Source organism: Bufo gargarizans, chromosome 11, assembly GCF_014858855.1.
Source record: "Bufo gargarizans isolate SCDJY-AF-19 chromosome 11, ASM1485885v1, whole genome shotgun sequence".
Taxonomy (NCBI): domain Eukaryota; kingdom Metazoa; phylum Chordata; class Amphibia; order Anura; family Bufonidae; genus Bufo; species Bufo gargarizans.
This window is the reverse complement of record NC_058090.1, coordinates 63,712,732-63,738,284: the sequence shown is the minus strand read 5'-3', so window position 1 is coordinate 63,738,284 and position 25,553 is coordinate 63,712,732. Positions and strand designations below refer to the sequence as shown.

Below are 25,553 nucleotides of genomic sequence, written 5' to 3'. Positions count from 1 at the left end.
ACGTGTGCTTCCTGTTGCCGTATTGCGGACCGCATTTGCGGATCCGCAATACATGGGTCCCGTTCCGTGGGCATTCCGCATCACAGATGAGGACTTATTCACTTGAATGGGTCCGCAAATCCGGAGATGCGGAATAGTGAGGAACGGAACCCTACGGAAGCACTACTGAGTGCTTCCGTGGGGTTTCGTCGCATACTTCCGTTCCTCAAAAAAATACAAAGATGTCCCATCTTTTTGCGGAATGGCCGGATTGTGTACCCATTAAAGTGAATGGGTCCGCGATCCGCTGCAGCTTCCCCACGGACTGTGTTAGTGCGTTGCGGGCCGCAGTAAAAGCGTTCCATTGTTGTTACCAAATAAACTGACACATGTCAGATTGAAATATTGGCTGTTGCTTGAAGGGGTTAAGGGACCTCAGCGAATATCAATAGAGAAAAATGAGTGTAATGCACAAAAGTGTAATGCACAGTGCTGCTTTTTCATAACTGTTAGCAGTAAGAAAAGTCGCATGCTCGCAAGATTTGACTATGAAGTCGGACCAGTGTTACATAGAATCCCAATGCTAATGTATTAACCATTTAATGTTTCTAATACATCTTGCTGGTTGTAGAGCAGTTAACAATGCTGTCCTTAATATCAATTAAGGTCATAGGAAGGGGAGTTTGCTCCTGACATTGTATGTACCTCAGCTCCCCCTGCTTTCAGTGTCATAGTAGATTTAGCTGCTGAAATATATGAAAGTACCACAGGAGTCTCTGATGTCTTTTATTGCCACGAGCAATCCAGCAGCAAAACTCCCAATATGTGTCAGAGAGGATTCTACTTACCGTACTCTGCTAGTCTTTGGATTATTTAGTCTGCGGCATCCTGCCTCCCACTGGCCAGCCCTTCTTTTTTCCTTCTTTACATCCTTATTTTCAGATTATTATTTTTTACTTGCAGGTCTAGTGTTTCTTTTGTTGCTGCAAGCTTTGCTTCTTTACTTCTTGTATTTGTCTTTTAATGGCCACTGTCTGCCATCATCTCGGCCTTGATTATATAAAGCTTTAGTGTCCTACCTTTCTGTACCTTTCTTTTCTCATGTATGTGAATTTTATTTTTCATCTGTGTATCTATCTACGTTTATACACAAAAACATATTTAAAGTATTAATCTATCTTTTTTTAAATACATACAGTATTTATCACCTATCCACAGAATAGGTGATAAGTGGCAAACTGTCAGGGTTCCGACCACTGGGACCCCCAGCGATCCCTAGGACAGGAGGTCCCCAGTCTCCTCTCTGACTGGAGCAGTATTGTGCATGTCATGCTACTGCTTTACTGTCTATGTCAGTCTCATAGTAGTGAATGGAGCGGGAGACCAACATACACATTTCTGCTCCACTCGTACAACTGACTCAGGGACCGTTTGTTCTCAGGATTGCTGGAAGTCCCAGTGGTCAGTTGACCCCCAACAATATGATATTTTTCAATTATCCTGTGGATATATGCAATGTTGGACTGGGCTTCCTTGGGCCCGTGAGAGGAATGTTTTTTTCTCAATGCCCCAACCCCAATATCATCCATAATGCAGATTTTGGATCTTTGGAGTCCATTATGGTATCAGAGACTGGGCCAGTCCAATCCTGGATAAGTGAGAGATAGTTGTGATAATTCCTGGATAGATGATAGATACTTGTGATAACTCCTGGATTGGTTATAGTTGCATAGTTAATATGGTTGAAAAAAGACATAAGTCCATCAAGTTCAACCAAGATATGTGTGATAACTCCTCTAACAAAGCAGCAGTGACAAACTTATTTGATTTTACTATTCTATTCCTATTGATATGATTTTTTTTTATTTTCTGGCTGTAGATTCAGATTTCCTGAACATGAATTTGAGGGCAGCCATTTTGCCTGAGCTGTTACAGCAACTACCATGGGCCATAGGCACAATGGACTGGGTGGGACTTCTATGGTAGACTTTTCTAGGTATTTTCTGTGACCTGTGCAGAAATCTTACAAGGCACGAGAAGCTCTTTGACAGTCATTGTCACGATCCCTATTCAATAGGTCACGTCACTGGGGTGAATTATACTTGTGAGCTCATCACGTTACCACAGAAATTCCCACCCACCTATTCTAGATGACAGAATTATGCTAACTTACTCCCCTAGATTCTAACACCCCAATATTTTCTATCACAATAGCTGCCACCACCTATACTATAAGGCAATAGGGACTATACTCAGATATTCTCTCAACCCAAATTGAACACAGTAACACAGGTTATCAATATGGGACCTAAAATCCCCAGAAACACTACTGGTAACGTCATTCCCTCCGAAGGAGCAAGTTCTATAAGACCACAAGGACTTAAATTTAAAACACAATAGTGCAGTGCAATACAAAAAGAAAGTGTCAGATAAAAGATAAAAACTAAATATACATACAATAACAATGCAGTGAACAGATAAAATAAAAGGGGTAAAATACGGAATAGCAGCAGTTATATTCCGGCTATGGGGACAGCTGAAGATTTGGACAGTCACTCCAAATGATGTGGATCCCCAAAATGGCTGACAATTACCTGTTCCCAAACACCCATTTGTATCCCTCCCTCAGCCGAGGGGTGGGCTGTGAGGGAACCTCCCTCCTTTCGGTCCGGCCTTCTGGGACGTCTGATATTATTCAGGTTTCTGCCCCACCTTCCCAGAAGACTGACTGAGGTGGCAATATAAATCACGGAGATTCCTCGCTGTATGACAGGGACTGCGGGTACAGGTATGATCCCATAATCTGAGTCGCTTCGTCCCGGTCATACAGACACCAAATGTGATTGAGTTATGAATTCCAGAAGGCCAGATCCTGAATTCCAAGAAATGCCTTCTGTCCAGAATGGCACGCATAGACTCTGCCCGAAGGCCATGTCAGGCTGAACACAATTATTAGGGTTCTGAGGCTGTGGGTGCCATGAGGTCGGAGTTATGGCTTCTGATATTATTTCATTCATCTACTGAATGGGTTAGACCACCCACTGGTCTAGCAGCCAACATGTCTAGGGTGGCTGTGCATTTTAAGTATCCCCCTCCCAGGTCTTCATTATGACGCCCAAATGGTTTTCAATTAGCAGGCCTGTGCTAAATGGGGGCTTCCTCTGAGAATGTGGAGTTTCTCACCTAGTCTTCAGACGGGCTGGCATCGAGAGGCACTATTGTCATTTGCTTAATAGATCAATTAGCTATATAATTAGCTATTGATAATGTAAGTCTATGAATATGAGATCTATCTATCTGTTTATTTACTTTGGATTTCATTACAGTCATCTATTGTGAATTCTTTTGTTAGCTACCGGTATACTGTATTTAAATGATATCTGCCGTTGTAATACTGCCTGTGATGATAATGAGATGACTCCTTAAAAGTGGTCTGCACAGTCCAAGAAGGAGTGCCTATTATTAGGCTTGGTGGCCAGTGCAAAAATTGCAGGATTTTATTCTAAATGTTGGTAGTGACATGGAAAAGTAAAAATAATCACCAAAATTTTAATGTTTAACATTAACCCATTGGATACCGGAAGTTTTTCATTTTTCCCCCTATATTCCTGGAGCCCTAACTTTTTTATTTTTCCATTCACCTATCCATACAAGGGCTTGTTTTTGTGGGACAAGTTGTACTTTCTAATGCCACCATTTAATATGGCATACAATGTAGTGGGAAGCGGGAAAAAATTCCAAGTGGTGTGGAATTGGAAAGAAAAACACAATTCCTTCACGGGTATAGTCCGTACAGCATTGCAAAAATGGCGAATCGGCCATTTTGATACTTTTTTCTGCTACGCCATTCACCGCATTGGGAAAATATTTTTATATTTTTTATTATTTATGTATTTATTTTTTTATTCTAAGGAAAGAGGTGATTTAAATTTTTTTTTTTTTATTTTTTTTTTTAATATTATTTTAAATTTTTCTTAATGATTTTGTAGCCAGTGTAGGAGGCTACCACATTCATAAATTTTTTTTTTTACTCAGTATTACCGTATTGCATACAGCTGCATGGTTATATGTGAGTTGCTGATTTCTTATGTTGGCCTGCCACTTGCAGATCTAATACACTGGGTCTCTTACTGTGAATTGCCGGCATCATTATTGGCCACACATGGGTGCCAGTTTTTCACTGTTTAGGTGCCATGATCACACTTGATCATGGCATCTAAAGGATGTAATGACCACGATCAACATTATTTCCAGTCACGGTCATTAGCCGCAGGCCTCTGCTGTTTGAGACCCGCAGTTAGCGCCATGTTTGCACATCACTCCAGCCCCGTACATGTATGGCACTGGTAGAGAAAGGGTTAAAATTTTTGTTAAGCAATAGGTAATTTTCTGATGACACATCCCCTTTAAATGCATGTATTTAATAAATAATTTAGAATATAGTTGTTGTCAATTTTGACTGACTTATTTTCCTGTGTTTTCTAGGTGATTCATGTAACTGGACGATTGCGTCTCCGTGTATCTCTATCTCATACTCGCTCTGGTACTGGACAGGTCATGGGCTTAGTGGTTGTGGCTCATGCACTCCCTCCTCCAACCATCAATGAAGTCCGCATTGACTGCCACATGTTTGTAACACGAGTCAATATGGACCTCAATATAATATACTGTGAAAATAGGTATGTTATCTTTTAGATTGAAGCACTTATAAGGAAGAGTACATGTTGTATTGGTAAGCACTGCACTTGATGTACAGAATTGCATTACAGAAAGTTACAATGATTGATGCTCTCTGAAATGTACAGTAAGCTTACTGCTAATGATAGAATATACATTGTGGAAATACACAATGTGCCCAGCTGTTGAAAGGATATGTCCATGCAAAAGAAAAGTGTATGTGAACAACATAAAAATTCTGAAACGTGGCATAGCTATTTGTATTTAACTGCTAAAAATATGATCTCAAAGGAAGCAAGTTTATACTGCTGAAATATAAGGCTCATCCCTTATTCCAATAGCCATTTTTAACGCAACATGTTGTTCTGCATTATTCTGGAACAGGTTCTATAGTTACATCTCAATAAATTAGAATATCAGTGATTAGTTACAAGTTAATTAATTTCAGTAATCGATTCAAAAAGGGAAACTCATATTCTATAGATTCATTACACACAGAGAGACCTATTTCAACATTTATTTCTTTTAATCCTTAGGATACCAGAGTTTTTTTTTTTTTTCATTTTTGCGTTTTCATCTTCCTTGAGCCATAACTTTTTTTATATTTCTGTTCACATAGCTGTATGAAGGCTTATGTTTTGCGGGACAAGTTGTACTTTCTAATGCCACCATTAATTATGGCATACAATGTAGTGGGAAGTGGTAAAAAAATGTGGTGGAATTGGAAAAAAAAACCATCATTTCCTCCACTTTTTTACGGGCTTTGTTCTCAAAGTGTCTCATGCCCTTCGTTCTCTGGGTCAGTACGATTACAACGGTACCCCATATGTATAGGTCTTTTAGGTCAAAATAGTGTAAAACTAAGTTTAAACTTTGAAAAAAAGTTTTCTTTTACATCACCTTATTCTGACCCCCCATAAATTTTTTATAGTTATATCTACTGAGCCTGTGGGGCAATTTTGTTTGCGGGAGAATCTGTAGTTTTTAGTGATACCATTTTGGAGTGTGTGCGAATTTTGATCCCATTTTATTACAAATTTGCAATTTTGACTCTTTTTTTCTTTTACGGTAATCGCCGTATTGGAAAAATATTTTAAAAGTATGGGCGTTTTTGGTCGTGGTGATACCCATGATGTTTATATTTTTGTTATTTAGGTATTTATTTTTTATTATATGGAAACCCCCTTTCCATATAATAAAAAATAAATACCTAAATAACAAAAATGTAAACATCATGGGTATCACCACGACCGAAAACGCCCATGCTTTTAAAATATTTTTCCAATACGGCAATTGGCGTAACAGAAAAAGGGTCAAAATTGCAAATTTGCCATTTTTTTATTGTAATAAAATGACCGTGACTGATTTAAACTTTTATTTTTTTTTTCATTTTTAATATATTTTTTAACAGTTTATTTTAACTTTTTTGTAATGTTTTTGAAGCTCGTATTTGAGCCTATAAAATCAATTTTTTTATTTTGTACAATCATGTATTTTTAAAATGACTTTATTACTGTCTATTGTTAATTTATGTTGAATGCAGTTTCAATGCAGTCAGCCTTTTCTGCGAGGCTGAGCACATTCAAATCAATTACCGGCATCCTCACTGATCATAGAGGATGTCGGTAACACCCCCAGAATCACGAGCGTCCAGGTTTTTGCACATTTAGATGCCGTGATCTCACTTGATGTTTGCCATGCTTGCCTATCGCTCCAGTGCTGTACATATACAGCGCTGGTATCAGAAGGGTTAATGTTGATGATTAAGGCTTACAGCTAATGAAAACCCAAAAGTCAGTATCCGAAAATTAGAACATTGTGAAAAAGTTCAATTTTGTAGACTCAATGGGGGAGATTTATAAAGACCGGCACCTTGTGCACTGCCAGAGGATGCACCACATGTATGACGAGACACAGGCCTTGTCATATATTGGTCACATCCTCCGGAAGTCTATGTGCCTAAACAGTAATCTATAACAGCTTAGAGTTGCCATAGAATTGTGGCTTCATTTGCACCAGAAAACTAGCATAAATGAAGATAAATTTGTTTCAGCTGTTGGGCACGGATCTCACAAACGGAAAGCAAAAATGCTAGTGTGAAAGTAGCCTTAATAAAAAGTTGAATAGAAGGAAAAAGTATGGTAGAAAAAGTTACAGGAGCAACATGGATAACTGCAGCCTTGAAAGTATTGTCAAAAAAAGGCCATTCCACACAGACGTATTCAGGACATGTGTTTTAACTTTCAAATTCCTTGTTTAAAGCCACTCATGACCCAGAGATTTAGAAGAGTTAAGGCGCATTCACACAATTGAGCCATGTTTTACGGTCTGCAAATTGCAGATCCGCAAAACATGGATGCCGTCCGTGTGCGTTCCACAATAATCGGAACGGGCCACCGCTTATAGAAATGCCTATTCTTGAATATTCAGTGAATATTTCAGTAGCTATAATAAAATTTTTTATTACATGCAATTGCACTGGGTCAATAGTTGGGTACCTCAGGGGTCAGTATTCTCTTCAATGTATTTATTAATGATCTTGTAGAAGGCTTGCACAATAAAATATGCATTTTTGCAGATGACACTAAACTGTGCTATTAGTATAATGTAAAAAATATATGTGTAGGATTTGGTCTATAGTGTTAATGACCTTCAAAACTTCTAGATACACATAGATAGCGCCTAATCCCCACAAACATAAAACTAACGAAGTATATAAGCGCAATTAGATGTAGCAATATCCCTAAAGGAACGAAAAGACGAATAATCAGCAATAGCCGTAAATAATGACTTACTTCAATGGGGGGCTGTCAAGCAGGTATAAAAGCACCTGCGACCAGTGACCCCCCCCAAGCAAGGCTACCAGGAAAGAAGCACAAATACGTAAAAGTCAGTGTTTGTAACCTGAAGTGAACTGGACTACTCACTTCACTAGGGGGGGCTGTCACATAGGTCAGTGGTCGCAAATACCTAGGACAGTAAACCCCCCTGGCCAGGGTCACTGGAATTCACTTGAAGAAACAAGTAAATCTTGTAAGGCAGTTGTTACTCACTTTACTGGGGTGCTGCCAAGCAGGTGTAGTGTAAGTTACCTGAGACAGTACCCCCCCCTGCCGAGTCTGCTTCTCGTGGTCTCCAAATTGGAAATCAGTACCTCCAATCTTGAAATAAGTTTCTTCAAATACTTTAATAAACAGAGCTCTACGCGTTTCGGGGTTATACAAAACCCCTTCCTCAGGAGCAAGGTATTCACTAATACATAAAATCAAACAGACTCACACATTAAATAGGTTCCTCACACCAATGCATCTTGTTCCCGCGCTCAGGGATCGTAAAGGGGCGGGAATAGTATAATGTAACAGGTTCCACAATCTCAGCCGGGGAACGCTGTTACCGGAGTGGGAGTTTGGCTTCCACTTCTGGACTGCTGCGGGGGTGTAATGACCGGCGTCACGCACAGGGAGGGAAAAGGGAAAGCCCTGCCCAAGGGAGAGGGAAAGGTGGTGACCCCTGACTCACCTTGCGGCTGGCACCTGACTGCCCTGATGTCCCTAGACGGGTTCCTCACCCGTGCGGCGATCACGTGCCTAAACCCTGGCTTTCCTTAAAATGAGCCCTAGATAGTGAACGGGACGGTGGGATCGCTAGTCTGCACCACTGACACTAAGAGGGAAACACCAGGGAGAGGACAGACAATACAGACAAACACATAAACCCAGGTGGGCGACCACAGCAGACCACAAAGGTCCAACAGGGATCCGGAGGGAAACGTTCTAGACCAACAATCTGAGAACGCAGCAACACAGCTCCAGTGGGTCAGTATAGAAGTCCAGGCAGGAAGCTCTATATCTGGCAACCAGAGAAGTGTGAGAGGGGAATATAAGGAGGTTGGGAGAGCTGGACAAGGAACAGCTGAGGAGAAGGAGCTACGGATCCCTGAGTGAGCCAAAAAGGGTTGCAAAGCAAACCCAGAAAGCTACCATAAGGAAACAGCCCTATCTTACATAGAGCGCGCAGCCAACCGCTGCGACTTCCTGACCCCGGGTATAACAGAGTCAGGCGTGGGTCTTGACACCCTCGTGACAGGGGGGGAAATGTATGCAATCAGCCTTATGGCTGATCGCATACATGTGCCACGGGTCTCTGCTGTTTTAAACACCAGAAAGCCTGCAGTCATATTTAAAGACACAACTTCCGCCTTACATTTTTTCTCCATGTTGAGTTTTAAGAAGGAGAAGAATGAGGATAGGTAGATTTGAGCGTAGAGTAGATTATAGTGTGATTGGCTTAGAGGTGGTATTGAGCTTCCCAGGATGAATGTATAAATGGACAAAAGTAGGGGACACAGTAAAGAGTCGTGAGGAACACCAATAGAATGGATGCGTTATAGGCGGTGGTGTGTGAATGGAAAACACTGAAGGTTCTGTTGGTGAGGTACAAGGAGATCCAAGAGAGGGCCAGACTCTCTGATGCCAAGAGGTGAATAGATTTGCAGTAGGAGAGAGTGGTCCACTGTGTCAAAGGCAGAGGACAGGTCAAGAAGGATGAGTACAGAGTAATGACATTGAACTTTGGCAGCTAGAAGATCATTGGCTACTTTGATTAGGGCAGTTTTTAGTTGAGTAATTGGGTTGAAAGCCGGATTGTAGCAGATCAAAGATTGAGTGGGATGAGGGGTGAGTGGACAGGTTGAGATAGATATGTTCTAGGTGTTTTGAAGTGAAAGGGAGCGAGATGGGGCGATAGCTGGATAAAGAGGACGGTGCGGGAAGTATGGTTATGGGTGTGATGGTGGCATGTTTAAAAGAAGAATGGAAAACGACAGTGGTTAGTGATAGGTTGATCGAATGTCCCTTTGATTTTAGGCATTTTCCCCTTTTCTCCCCTATGCAATCCCTTCCTATTGAAGTAATTTCCAGCTTCCACAGGAACACAAATATATTCAGATCCCAGACCCCTAATGCATTCAGACTCCAGTGAAGGTCCCAAAAATTATTCAGACTCCAGACCAGACCTATAAATAAATTTAGTCTCCAGACCAGAGTCCTAAAAAACTTCAGACCTCAGACCAGAGCCAGAAATGTATCCAGACCCTATAATTATTTCAGATCCCATACCAGACCCCTAAATTAACTCAGATCCCAGGCCAAACGTCATAATTAATTCACACCCCAGGCCAGATCCTTTATGATCCTTGGGGTGTCCCATGAAGTATATTATTTGTAATTAATTCCTCCAGACCAACATTTTTGTATTTACACCTGTTTGAAAAAATGTTTATATCCCCAGATATTCCAGGAATATTGTTAGTATAATGCCGCCTGCTGTTTCTATTGAATAACCTTTTTGCATCCTTTTCAGTAAACATGCTAAGGTGGACACAGATGCTCAGTCTTGCCTCCCTCTCTCTGCTTCTTTAAAGGGGTTCTGCACTTTCATTTAACTGATGATCTATCCTCTGGATAGATCATCAGCTTCTGATCGGCCGGGGTCCAACACCCGGAACCCCCGCCGATCAGCTGTTTGAGAAGGCAGCGGCGCTCCATCAGCGCCGCGGCCTTCTCACTGTTTACCGCCGGGCCGCCCGCCCACTGACGTCACGACTAGTATCAACTAGAGTGGGCGCGACTAAGCTCTGTTCACTTGAATGGACCCTGGGAAGGTGAGTTTAAGTGCTTTTATTACTTTATCAGGCTCCTTGCAATTTCCCCTAATTCAAAAATATATTGGACAGCCCTAATACTAAAAACAATATATATATATATATATATATATATATATAAAAAATTTCAAACAATATTTTCATGAGACAACATTTTAATAAATTTGGATCCCAGATCAGACCTCTATATATGCTTACCTGTCTCACTTCCCAGCTCCTTTTAAACTCCAGCTACTGCTGCACACATGTTCATAAAAAAAATATATATATATTTTTCATGCAAGCGAATGCTGAACTGCAGTAACCCGGCACATACACTACACTTTGATCTGAGCTATATGGCTGTAGGAAAAAGCTGATAGGTGAGGGTGCTGGCTGTCAGACCCCCACCAATTTAATAATGATGACATGTCCTGTATCTGGAGCATGCAAAACCTCTGTAAGCAAAAGTGGTAAACTATAACTAAATATACATAGTGTACCATATGAAAAAGAAGCAACATATTAGTTGTGCCACATGGTAAAAGCCGCAAAATCAATGACGCATAGACTATCCAGTGCTCCGACTTCTTGATGGTGATTTCTTTATTAAACGTCTTAAAAACAACTTAAATATAAACCCCATGTGACTTAAGATAAAAAGGGCAATAAACAACAACAAAAAAAGCATTTAAAAATCCAACTCTGAGGGATCAGCTGTAGGTGCCCAAAAAGAGCTAAATAAATCCCCCCCAAAACTCTTAAAGGGATATATGTCATGTGGATATTTGATTATAATCTAACTAATTATATACAATCATTAACTACTAAAAAGTACCTTAGATGTATTCACTTACTGGTGTGACAGATGGTTACCTCATAATATACACACCAAAATGCCGCATGCCGTATGCTAATGAGCAGATTGGAGTCCGGCGTGATGTCATCGAGTCCAGCGTATATTTAATTCAGAGCTATAGCCACTCCCCTGCCCACCTGCTGCTGATTCCTATGGCAACAAACTGTCATTCAGCAGAAGGTGGGCGGGGAGAGTCAGGAGCTCATGAATATTCATGACTCATCATTATCAGCTGGAGCTTTTCAATACAAGATGTTGACAGATTGACTGGGTCAATTAAAGAAAGTGACCCAGCATTTTGATAAGCAAATCAGTCACTTATTTATGTTGCCCTTAGTTAGGACACCATAAAACTGGTGACAGGTTCCCTTTAAATATATAAATGCTAAAAAACAAGGTCAGAGCCAGTAGGTGCCCTAAATAAAGGAAACAAGAAAAAGGAGATGGTCACTGAGGATCAGAAAAAGGCAGAACTACTCAATGGGTTCTTTTAGCTCTGTTTATACAAAAGAAGCAAAAGGAGCTGATGTAGGTGGTACCTTGAGTAATATAAAAAATAAAAAATTAGCTAACTGTACATCTGGTCCCATCTAAGTTAAATAAGGTACAGTGCCTTGAAAAGGTATTCATACCCCTTGAACTTTTCAACTTTTTTGACATTATACCTACTAACTTAAATGTATTTTATTGGGACTTTATGTGATAGACTAACAGAAAGTAGCAAGTGTCTGTGAAGTGAAAGGAAAATGATACATAATTTTTAAAGCTTAACTTCTTTGTGGGGATTTTTTTTTGAGGACTAGATACAGTATTGTGACTGTAAATAGCATTGGTTTACCAAGGACAGAAGTTTAAAGGGAACCTGTCATCAACTTTATGCTGCCCATACTAACAGCATCATAAAGTAGAGAAAGGTGAGATGATTTCAGCGGTCGGTCATTTATAAGTTAAAAGTAAGTGGTTGTCGAGAACCAACATCACAATCATTGCAGACTGGGCCTGGAAGAGAGTCCCGGCCACCTGAGAAGAGTCCTGGTTATTCATGGATCCTGCTCTCCTGCCCACCTGCTGATGACTGACAGTCTCCTACTGAGTTTTCTCCCTTTCTGTCTAGGAGAGAACTGCCAATCATCAGCAGACGGGTGAGAGAGCAGGAGATTATGTATAACCAGGACTCTTCTCAGGTAGATTTGACTCTTTTCAAGGCCTGGGCTGCAATGATTATGATGCTGGTTCTTGGCAACCACTTACTTTTAGTTCATAAATGACAAACTGTTGCATTTCTGTCACTATTTTATGCTCCCCACAGTGAGGTCAGCATAAAGTTCATAACAGGTTCCCTTTAAGGAGGTGAGTACAAGCCTGGACAGAAGGGCAGCTATGGATGTAGTGTTCTTGGATTTTGCAAAGACATCGGGCTGTTGTCGGAACTGCCTGCTCCCGGTGACCGCATGTGTTTCAGAGCTGCTCGCGGCGCAGGCACATGTAAGGACTTACCTCTGCATCACCGGGCTTGGGAATAAAGATGGCAGATCGAATGTGTTCATCGGCGAACACTGCGAACTGGCCATCACTAATGGTAAAACGCTGTTCCTTGTAAAATTCCTTCAAAATACAGTGAGGCACTGCATTAGCCTGGAGAAGAAAAAAATCATTTTCCAGAGGAACCAAGAAGAAGGACATAGCACTGTATAACCTCAGACTAATTCCAGGGACTCTGGGACTTTGAGCTATTATTTTGATTGTTTGGTGCATGAGGTCTACATTATAACAATCCAAACAGTAGATTGTACCTTAAAACTGAGGGCAGGTTTTCAGTCTGCACTTTGGTCATGTGGTGGTGAGCAGCACTATTGCTATAGCTTTGACTAACTGAATAGGCCACAAGTGGCTGTTAGGTGGTGGGCACTGGCAGCTGACGACACATCGACTGGTGGCATATTGTATATAATCACAGTAGACAAAGGTGACATGATACTTGCAGCCCTGCACTATCTCTAGAGCAGGGTTTCTCAACTCCGGTCCTCGGGACCCACTTACCAGTCATGTTTTCAGGATTTCCTTAGCATTGAGCAGGTGATATAACTAGTGTCCATCCATCAGGACTTACCACAGGTATTCATTCTGTGGGATATTCTTAAATCCTGAACTGTAGGTGGGTCCCGAGGGCCGGAGTTCAGAAACTCTGCTCTAGAGGAAGAATGATAGGGGAAATAAGAATGAAAATAAAATGCACCATAATGCCCAACAGCCACATTAGATTAAACATAGCTTGTTAAAATACTGTGCTATGGTTAAATCAATAGAATTGGCTGCAAGAGTACTAATGTACTATACACCCCCAAAGTGATGCAGTCCATGAGGGCTGATGCATTATTATAAGTATACAAAAAAGCAGCTAGAATATCTGAACTTAAGAAAAAAAAACAGAAGTGAAGGTCCAGACTGGATTATGATAAAGATATCTATCCATCCATCTATCTAACTATCTATATATCTCTAACTTGTAATTAAAACCACATAATTAAATCTAATGAATAAATTGGTACTAGTAGTAGCATCCTGGTCTCAGGGACAAAGGGAGGTCTAAGAGTTCTATAAAAGTAGAGATGGGCCAATAATGAGTTCACATAAAAGACCTCTCCAGTAGTATAACTCATTAACATTAAAATGTAAGAAGCTGATCGTTTTGAGTCTGTCGTCTTCAGTGTTTAAGTTTCTTAAAGGCTGTCACATTTTTGAGGGTCTAATTTGAGCTTTGGCTTGACTGAAATATGTTATTTTAACAATGGGTCAGAGTACTCTTCCAGTCTATTCTACGTAACAAGCTCTGTTTATGCCAATGTAGCTCTGAGCCTTACAGTGTATTTTATTTGTATTTCAGGCAGTGAAAACATGATGAGATTTTCACTGCCTGGCCCTGTTAAAGTGCAGAGGGTGCAGCAGTTGCCGAGAAAACGGAGTCTCTAGGTGTAATGGCCACACCCCTGTTGCTCCTAGACCTAAAGGCTCATTTGCATATAATAAAACATTTTTCTCAGCAATGCGAACACATATGAACATGGGACCAACACAGATGCCTTCAGCTGCCAAGCGCACATGTAACAGGTCAGCCAGTTTCATAGGTACAAATCTGCTGACAGATGCCCTTTAACCATGTGCGAACTTATATATAATAAATACTCTGCTTTGATTAGTTAAGTAAACCTGCTGTTGGGTTATACGCATGTTCAGTTTATAGTGTACAATGTACCACGTTGTCAACACTTCACAAATTACAGTGTATTATTGATTATACTGCATTGAAGTGAAATAAAGCATTGATATGGGAAGCTGTGGGTGTATGAACATATCCCTGTCTGTTATTGTATACAGCACTGTGCTATGACTTCCTTTGTTCTGTGTTGCTTCATTAGCTAGCTCATTATTCAAGCAGTATAATGATGATCATTGCTATTATCACCAGGCTTATTATTACCATTATTAGTGCCATTACAGGTTATTACATGCTTTGTCATTTATATCATTCATCGAGTAATATCCGCTGATTATTATAATTCCGATACAGCAGCCCAGAAAGTGTTGTCACCCGCGCTTTTGGTAATTAGTGGCCTCGTTGTTTTCCGCCTTTGGGATGCGATGGAAATAATTGCTTGTTAATTACTTCCAGTTACATTCACTTTTGTAAAAATTTTGGAAAGGACAAAGGAAGGAGATTTAACCGTTGTGAAAGGAGTGTAACAAGAAATGGCATTACAAAGTTATTGGCATAGAATGAGTTACATGCAATGAGAACTATCTTCACCTATTTACAAGGACTTAGGCCCCTTTCACACGGGCAAGTATTCCGTGCGGATGCGATGCGTGAGTTGAACGCATTGCACCCGCACTGAATCCGGACCCATTCATTTCTATGGGGCTGTGCACATGAGCAGTGATTTTCACGCATCACTTGTGCGTTGAGTGAAAATCGCAGCATGCTCTATATTGTGCTATTTTCACGCGACGCAGGCCCCATAGAAGTAAATGGGGTGCGTTAAAATTGCATAGCATCCGCAAGCAAGTGCGGATGCGGTGCGATTTTCACGCACGGTTGCTAGGAAACGATCGGGATGGAGACCCGATCATTATTATTTTCCCTTATAACATGGTATCCTTTGTTGAGCAGGACCTGTGGTGAGCATTAAATACAGGTAAAGGACCTTTGATGACGTCAGATCACATGCTCCATCACCACAGTGATGGACCATGTGATTGGAGCATGTGATCTGACGTCACCACAGGTCATTTAGCCCACAGCTAGTAAAGAAGAGACCGGGAACTACGCGATCAAGAGGATAAGGGGAGTTAACTTTTTTTTTAACCCCTCCAGCACTATTATACTATGCATTCGGTATTCAGAATGCTATTATTTTCCCTTATAACCATGTTATAAGGGAAAATAATACAATCTTCAGAACATCAATCCCAAGCCCGTTTTCTGTGATTTTCTGCGGACCCATTGACTTTCAATGGGTCCATTGAAAACTCGGAAAATGCACCATTGTTCATCCGCGTCCGTGATCCGTGTTTCCTGTCCTATTTTGTGGACGGACAACGGTTCACGGACTCATTCAAGTCAATGGGTCAGTGATCCGTGTCTGTAGGCTACTTCCATACAGACGGATCCGAAGATCCGTCTGCATAAAAGATTTTTGAGATCTAAGTTTTCACTTTGTGAAAACTCAGATCTGACAGTATATTCTAACACAGAGGCGTTCCCATGGTGATGGGGACGCTTCAAGTTAGAATATACTACGAACTGTGTACATGACTGCTGCCTGGCAGGATCCGATCTCTTACAGGGGGCTGTGATCAGCACAATTAACCCCTCAGGTACCGCACCTGAGGGGTTAATTGTGCATATCATAGCCCCCTGTAAGAGATCAGGGGCTGCCAGGCAGCAGGGGGCAGACTCCCCTCCCTCCCCAGTTTTAATTTCATTGGTGGCCAGTGCGGCCCCCCCCCCTTCCTCCCTCTACTGTATTAATTTCATTGGTGGCCAGTGTGGCCCCCCCTGCCCCCCCTCCCTCCCTCTACTGTATTGATTTCATTGGTGGCCAGTGCGGCCCCCCCTCCCTCTACTGTATTAATTTCATTGGTGGCCAGTCCGGCTCCCTCTACTGTATTAATTTCATTGGTGGCCAGTGCGGACCCCCCTCCCCTGTATTAATTTCATTGGTGGCCAGTGCGGCCTCCCCTCTCCCCCCCCCCCCCCATCATTGGTGGCAGCGGAGAGTTCCAATCGGAGTCCCAGTTTAATCGCTGGGGCTCCGATCGGTAACCATGGCAACCAGGACGCTACTGCAGTCCTGGTTGCCATTGTTACTTAGCAATATTAGAAGCATTATACTTACCTGCTGCGATGTCTATGACCGGCCGGGCGCTCCTCCTACTGATAAGTGACAGGTCTGTACTTTAAGCAATGCGCCGTACAGACCTGTCACTTACCAGTAGGAGGAGCGCCCGGCCCAGGTCTCTTCAAATACAACACCCAGAGACCATTCCTGCAAAATCTGCCCTCCAAAAGCCATAGGGAACTTTTTGCCTTCCGAGCGCTACCATGTGCCCATGCAGCAATTTACAACCACATTCTGTAAACTGTAGAATTAGGATAATAAATTTTGAGGTTTGTTTTGCTTTTATCCCTTGGTGTGTTGCAGGAAAAAAATGGATTAAAATGGTAAATCTGCAAAAAAAAAAGGTGACATTTTGACTTGTCATCGTTATTTTGCTTTAATTCCTATGGAATACCTAAAGGGTTAACAACATTTCTAAAATCAGTTTTAAATAGATTGAGGGGTGTAGTTTCTAAAATGGGGTAATTTATGGGTGGTTTCTATTATGTAAGCTCCTCAAAGTGACTTCAGAACTGAATTGGTCCTTAAAAAAAAATGATTTTGTAAAATTTTCTGAAAATTTTTAAAATTCAAAAGCAGTTCTAATATCCTAAAACAAATAACATTACCAACATGATACCAACATAAAGTAGACAATGGTGAATGTTAAAGTAAAACTCCTGCAAAAAAAATATATTCTCTGACCTGTTAGAAAGCTGCATGATGTAATATGTGGTGAATGTAATCTTCTCATCAGTGACTGTATTTGTGAGGTATCCCCTCTTTTAATTGTAGCTGTGTCATGTGACCAACTCTCTGATCTCCAGCTGACACAGGACAGGAAGTCAGTTACTTCTCTATTCATTCCTTTGAGACTGAGAGAGTGTGAGGCTCCCATAGGAATACATAGAGAAACTGACTTCCTGTCCACACATAAGATGCTGTGTCAGTTGGAGAGTCTGATTGCTGGTCACATGACACAGGTGAGAAGCATCAGCCAGGTATAACTCACAAATACGGCCACTGGTAAGGAAATTACATTCACTACAGATTACATCATGTACCTTTCTAGCAGGTCAGAGAATACATTTTATTTGCGGGAGTTCTTCTTTAATTTATAACTATTGTATGAGTATACCCAGATTGTTCTCTACTTGTGACCAGTTTTAATAGGACATATAGATGGAAATTTATAAGACTAATGTATCATATGCGGGTCTTAAAAAGGACCTTTCATGGTATGCTTACCAGATAGTGTGGTTCCTACAGATGGAGACATTTTATTTTGTAAAATACCTCTCCGTTCCGCTGCTGTGCCCTTGCTGTTTTTAGCGCCTAATGATGTTAATTTAGACCAAGTATGCTCAACCGGCAGCCCTCCAGCTGTTGCAAAACTACAACTCCTAGCATTCCCTGACAGCCTACAGCTATCATCCTACAGAAGGGCATCGTGGGAGTTGTAGTTTTACAACAGCTGTAGGGCCGCAGGTTGAGCATCCCTGATTTAGACCAACGGTACAGGGAGGAGAAGACATTTGTGTTTCTCAATGGGTGTCCAATTGCAGCGGACCACGTCACAGCCAGGAAAAAAAAACAGCTCACCGTCTCCCTGGCTGTGACGTGGTCTGCTGCGATTGGACGGCGTCACAGCTAGGGAGAAGGAGAGGCTTAATGAGAAAAACAAATGTCTTTTCCTCCCTGTACCGATGGTCTAAATCAGGCATCCTCAAACTGCGGCCCTCCAGCTGTTGCAAAACTACAACTCCCAGCATGCCTGAACTGCCTACAGGTATCAGCCTACAGCAGGGCATTGTGGGAGTTGTAGTTTTACAACAGCTGGAGGGCCGCAGTTTGAGGATGCCTGGTCTAAATTAACATCATCAGGCGCCAAAACCAGTGGGCAGCACAGCAGCAGAACTGAGGGGTATTTTTTTAATCCAATGAAAGGTCCTCTTTAATCTGTGGTCTGATGGCATCAGATGCTCCACAATTATTAAGAGGTACACACACACAGGTAAGTGTGATGTATTGTGGGCAACCTGTGTACAAAAACTGTTCTCAGAGATAGCGTAGATTTCAAATATAATTTATGCCAGTTTTTTGGCGTAAATTATAACAAATATGCATTAATATTAAGGCTACATGCACAAATACGTTTTTCATGGCCATGCCTCAATGTGTGCATCCTATTTCTGTCCATGTATCCGTTTTTAAAACCAACTTAGCATCAGCTTTTATTAATGGCCATAAATAATAGATGTATTTTATTGGCTTTTTTTTAAACAAACCTAACCCCTGCAGTGCCTTCAGTATACCCATAGTGCCCCCTAAACATCAAATGCCCTCTTAGTGGCTCCCAGCACGATCATATGATCTCATCACACTGGGAGCAAGGGCCTGCTGCCTCAAGTGAAGAGCAAGTGTCCAGCGCATGCAAGTGGATGAGGTATTAATTTTAACCCCTAAAAGGTCCTTTTTCACTGTGTACCAGTTTTTAACAACCGTGAGATGGGTTCACTCCTGTCTAAATAGCCGTTAAAAACTGTTTCATTGATTTCAGTGGGATCCATCAGGCTTTGAAAATGGCCAAAAATAGGACATGTCCTATTTTTTGACTGCTGCTAATCACTGGCTGTTAAAAAAAAACAAAAAAAAAACTTGGGTTCCTAGGGCCCACCATTAAAATCTATACTGGGAGCTCAATGAACAGCTACATGAAAATGCTATCTGCTCACACAGTGGCAAGCAGCAGCAAGACACTCAAGATGATTGATTATGAGCTCCTTCCAGCGACTTTGAGAATGCAGATCTCGAGGGAAGAGGATGCTGTCTGCCCTGCCTCTGTGCCTAAAAGTCTTCCACTCCATCCAATGCATCTATAATAATAAATTGCATAGTTATTTAAATAATCTACCCAGTTTTTATATGGATGCATCGGCTTATAATAAGCTGCCTATTTGTTTGTAGTGCAGTGAATCTACTGGGCCCTGTGTCACTTATGCAAGGGGCGGAGGACTTGGGGTCCAGCCTCTACTCAGGTGCCCACCAGTGGTTTCAACTGTTCCCCTGTGGGTCTGTCCGGGGCTTAAATAGTCCCATAGACTTTAATTGGTTCTAAAAACTGACATGTGATGGCCGTTACAAAATGTGGCTGTATATTCTCTTATATTATAAAAATTTGTTTCTGTCTGTCTGTCCCGACGTCTGTCTGTTCTTTATGCGCGACCAAACGACTGGATCGATCTTCACCAAATTTGGCACACAGGTACATCAGGTGTCTGGGTAGGTTTTATATCGGCGTACCGTTCCTGAGATATTCCCCAAATATTACCTGCATTAGCCAATAAAAGCCTGCAAGTCTTTCTCTTCATATCCCAACTGCCATACACACGGTCACATGTCCCTTATCAGCCAATAGAAGCTTGCAGGCCCTTAGGCCCCTTTGACACGGGCGAGTTTTCCGTGCGGGTGCGAAGCGTGAAGTGAACGCATTGCACCCGCACTGAATCCTGACCCATTCATTTCTATGGGGCTGTGCACATGAGCGGTGATTTTCACGCATCACTTGTGCGTTGAGTGAAAATCACAGCATGCTCTATATTGTGCGATTTTCACGCGACGCAGGCCCCATAGAAGTGAATGGGGTGCGTGAAAATCGCATAGCATCCGCAAGCAAGTGCGGATGCGGTGCGATTTTCACGCATGGTTGCTAGGTGACAGTCTATTCACTGTATTATTTTCCCTTATAACATGGTTATAAGGGAAAATAATAGCATTCTGAATACAGAATGCATAGTAAACTAGCGCTGGAAGGGTTAAAACAAAATAAAAAATGGTTTAACTCACCTTAGTCCACTTGATCGCGGCCCGGCATCTGTCCTTTGTTGAATAGGACCTGTGGTGAGCATTGCAATAATTACAGGACCTTTGATGATGTCACTCCGGTCATCACATGGTATACGTCACATGATCTTTTACCATGGTGACGTACCATGTGATGACCGGAGTGACGTCATCAAAGGTCCTGTAATTATTGCAATGCTCACCACAGGTCCTATTCAACAAAGAACAGATGCCGGGCCGCGATCAAGTGGACTAAGGTGAGTTAAACCATTTTTTATTTTGTTTTAACCCTTCCAGCGCTAGTTTACTATGCATTCTGTATTCAGAATGCTATTATTTTCCCTTATAACCATGTTATAAGGGAAAATAATACAATCTTCAGAACATCAATCCCAAGCCCGAACTTCTGTAAAGAAGTTCAGGTTTGGGTACCAAACATGCGCGATTTTTCTCACGCGAGTGCAAAACGCATGACAATGTTTTGTACTCGCGCAGAAAAATCGCGCATTTTCCCGCAACGCACACGCCTCTTATCCAGGCCAAAAATATGACGCCCGTGTGAAAGAGGCCTTAGTCTCCACATACACACAGTTTTAATCCAGGTTTCCATAACAACCCAGCCATTTTTCTTCACTGCTGTAGGTCAGCTTTAGGCTAGGTCTACAGGATGATAATAAGGCTCCAATCAGACGTACGTACGTATTGGTCCGGATCCGTTCTGCAATTATGTGGAGCAGGTGCCGACCCATTCATTTTCAATGGGGCTGGAAAAGATGCACACAGAACACAGTGTGCTGTCCACATACGCACTTCCCTACCGCAGCCCCGAACTTCCGATCTGCAGCTCCACAAAAAAATAGAACATGTCCTATTCTTGTCCGCAATAGCGGACAAGAATAGGCATTTTCTATTATAGTGCTGGCCATGTGCACATGGCCGGTGTTAGTGTTTTGCGAAACCGCAAAACACTTACGGTCGTGTGAATGGACCCTATGTCGCATGACACATAGGGCACTACGCCGCTACATGCATCCATCTTGGATGGATTTTTTGCGACTGTCGTGTCGCAGTCACAGCATGTCGCAGTGCGACACCATAGCCTATCATCACAAAAATTGCTGCGACAAAATGTCGCGCAACACATGTCATCGTGTAGCCCTAGCATTAAAGGGGCGAGCACTGTAGAGGTCACTGTTAAAGAAGCTGACACTGTGGAGGTCACTGTTAAAGGGGCAAGGCACTGTGTAGGTCACTGTTAAAGGGGCAGGCACTGTGGAGGTCACTGTTAAAGGGGCAGGCCCTGTGGAGGTCACTGTTAAAGAGGCGGGCACTGTGGAGGTCACCGTTAAAGGGGCAGGCACTGTGGAGGTTACTGTTAAAGGGTCAGGCGCTCTGAAGGTCACTGTTAAAGGGGCGGGTGCTGTGGAGGTCACTGTTAAAGAGGAGTTCACTGTGGATGTTACTGCTAAGGGGGCAGGCTGCTGTGGAGGTCATTGTTAAAAGGGGAACTGCTGTGGAGGTCACTGTTAAGGCAGCAGGGTACTGTGAGGTCACTGTTAAGGGGACTGGCCACTGAGGAGGTCACTGTCAAGGGAGTAGGGTGCTGTGAAACTCACTGTTAAAGGGGTGGGGTGCTGTAGAGGTCACTGTTATGGGGGATACTGTCGATATCTTTTAACAACACACACAAACATTAAATTAAATAGATGAAATATACCCGTGCAAAGCCGGGTCCTTCTTCTAGTACTATAATTATTACAGCTTTTTTCTTCCAACGATAAGTGGCAGGTAGACATGGTTGTCCCTAGCCATCTACTTTTAATAGCACTCACATCTCTTACTTTAGTAATTCTACGTACTCAGCAGAATGCTTAAATATTTTTCCTGGCAAGTAAACATTGCTATGTTACAGAACATGTAGCTGTAAAAAGGTGAAATATTAACAATTAATATTAACAGCTACCACTTATATTTTTTTTCTTCATTTTCATATTTAAAAAGCCATACATTAACGGTTTCTTGACTTTATATTAAAATGCGTTTATTTTTGGGTTTTGCTTTTATGACATTCACCATGCATTATAAGTAACATCATAATGTGAAATCATATTGTGTGGGTGAGAACCATTGTGCCAGTGCCAAATTTAGAGTAGCTTTTTTAAATTTATAAAACTTTTGAACAATATATATTTTTTTTTTATAATTTGTTTTTGGGTCACTACATTAACCTCTTACGGACACAGGGAGTACATGTACACATTGATGTCCGAGTCCTTAAGGACACAGGCGTACAGGTACGCCCTGTGTATTTCCGATCACCGCGGCACGGCGGGCGGAGATCGTAACGAGGTGCTTGCTGAAATCATTGTGTGACAATGCCGAGGGGTGACCCCCCCCCCTGTATTGGCGATCACTGCAAATTAACCCCTTCTATGGTCTGCTGACCACGACATAGAATTTTTTTGTGGTTGATGGAGCCCATCAAGTTCCCACACTACTGTGGCGAAGAGAGCTTGATGCGGTGCAGAGGCTGCCCAATGCCTTGCACGGGATCGGGACCTGCCTTCTACGGGAGCCGAGAAGATCCAGTCTCAGGCTGGGTCTCCTAGGCAACCTGTTAGTGTATGACTCAGTGCTATACACTAGCAGGCAATGCATTACAATACAGATTTATTGTAATGCATTGCAAAGGGTATCAGACCCCCAAAAGTTGAAGTCCCAGAGTGGGACAGAAATAAAGTTAAAAAAAAAAGTGTTTTCAATAAAAAAAAATTAAGTTTCAAGTAAAAAAAAGAAAAAATGCCCCTTTCCCCTAATTTTATGGGGAAAAAAATGAAAAAACACACATATTAGATATTTCCGCGCCCGTAACGGCCGGCTCTATAAATATATCACATGAGCCACCCCGTCCGATAGACACCATAAAAAATAAAAACAAAAACAGTGTAAAAAAAAAGCCAGGTTTGTCACCTTACATCACTAAAAGTGTAACACTAAGCGATCAAAAAGGCATATGCCCCCCAAAATAGAACTAATCTAACCGTCACCTAATCCCGCAAAAAATGAGCCCCTAGAAAGGACAATCGCCAAAAAAATTGTAAAAAAATATGGCTCTGACTATTGAGACACTAAAACATGCTTTTTTTTGTTTAAAAAATTATATTAGTGTAAATAAAAAAAGTTGACATATTAGGTATTGTCGAGTCTGTAAAAACCTTCTCTATAAAAAATATCACAATAAACGGTGTCACCTTACATCACAAAAAGTGTAATACCAAGCGATTAAAAAGTCATATGCACCCTAAAACAGTACCAATCAAACCGTCATCTCATACCGAAAAAAAATGAGCCCCTACATAAGACAGTCGCCCCAAAAATAAATAAAAAAATGGCTTTCAGAATATGGAGAATATTCAAAAATGCTTTATTATATAAAACTGAAACAAACAACAACAAAAAGTACAATAACCTGCTCTATAAAAATAGCTCATGATCTAACCTGTCAGATGAACGTTGTAAATAACAAAAAAAAACTGTGCCAAAACAGCATTTTTTTGGTTACCCTGCCTCACAAAAAGTGTAATATAGAGCAACCAAAAATCATCTGTACCCTAAAATGGTACCAACAGAACTGCAACCTTATCCCATAGTTTCCAAAATGGGGTCACTTTTTTTTTGTAGTTTCTACTCTAGGGGTGCATCAGGGGGGTCTTCAAATGTGACATGGCAAGTTAAAATTATCCCACTGAAATCTGCCCTCCAAAAACAATATGGCGTTCCTTTCCTTCTGCGCAATGCTGTGTGCCCGTACAGAATTTTACAACCACATATGGGGTTTTTCTGTAAACTACAGAATCAGGGCAATAAATATTGAGTTTAGTTTGGCTGTTAATCCTTAATTTGTTAGCGTAAAAAAATGAGTAAAATAGAAAATCTGCCAGATTCAGAAATTTCCTCTCCATTTTCCATAAATTCTTGTGGAACACCTAAAGGGTTAACAACGTTTGTAAAATCAGTTTTTAATACCTTGAGGGGTGTAGTTTCTAAAATGGGGTAATTTTTGGGTTGTTTCTATTATGTAAGCCTCACAAAGTAACTTCAGACCTGTACTTGTCCTTAAAAAGTGGGTTTTGGAAATTTTCGGAAAAATATCAAGATTTACTTTGAAACTTCTAAGCCTTGTAACATCCCCAAAAAATAAAATGGCATTCCCAAAATGATCCAAACATGAAGTAGACATATGGGGAATGTAAATTAATAACTATTTTTGGAGGTATTACTATGTATTATAGAAGTAGAGAGATTGAAACTTAGAAATTTGATAATTTTACATATTTTTTGGTAAATTTGGTATTTTTTATAAATGAAAATGATATTTTTTTTCTCCATTTTACCAATGTCATGAAGTACAATATGTAATGAAAAAAGCTGTCTCAGAATAGCCTGGATAAGTAAAAGCATTTTAAAGTTATTCACACATAAAGTGACACTGGTCAGATTTGCAAAAAATGGCTTGGTCCTTAAGGTGAAAATGAGTCCGGTCCTTAGGGGTTAAAAGAACCAGAACATGTGGAGCTGTGTGAGGGCTCTTGTGGAACCAGTTGTAGTTTCCATTGGTAACATTTTGGGGTAAATACGACTTTTTGATGGCTGTTTTTGGTTGGACTGGATAAAAAACAGCAATTCACTTACACTTTGGAAGGACTGTGCATGCGCTAGTTCCCTTGTCCATCCCCCCTATATAAGTGAGTGTAGGCTGCTGATGGACCCTCCATCAGAGGCAATCTTGGGGAGTGCAGAACGGGGAATCCAATAAGCGAACCTGCAGGTAAACATAAAGTAGGCATATTAAACCATTGGACATCAGTGATTTATGAGGCTGTGTGTTCCTGCCTGACCACTGAGGAGCACAGTACAGAAGACCAGCGGTTAGGCAGGAGCATACCGCGTCATAAATCATTATGATGCATTGAGTTTGAGGCAGAGCAGCAGTGTTCAGTCTGGGAAATGCAGCTTGTGTGAAATTGGCCTGAGCTGTTATGTACATTCTTTTCAATCTACCATTGGTAGCCTTGAATAATGGTGTGTGTTATTAAAGTGGTTTTCTGGAATACATATATTGATGACCTAGCCTCAGGTGTGGGGTTCTGACTCCCAGCATTCCACCAGTCAGCTG

General features: G+C 41.4%; 1 protein-coding gene across 1 annotated transcript in view; it reads left to right on the top strand.

Moving 5' to 3' along the window:
• The window catches only part of NPAS3 (neuronal PAS domain protein 3), a 600,688-nt gene that overhangs the window by 510,498 nt on the left and 64,637 nt on the right, over nt 1-25,553 (top strand). Inside the window, exon 8 of the mRNA XM_044272150.1 lies at nt 4,465-4,658. Coding sequence (XP_044128085.1) covers nt 4,465-4,658 — 194 coding nt within the window. The remainder of the gene's footprint in view (nt 1-4,464; nt 4,659-25,553) is intronic.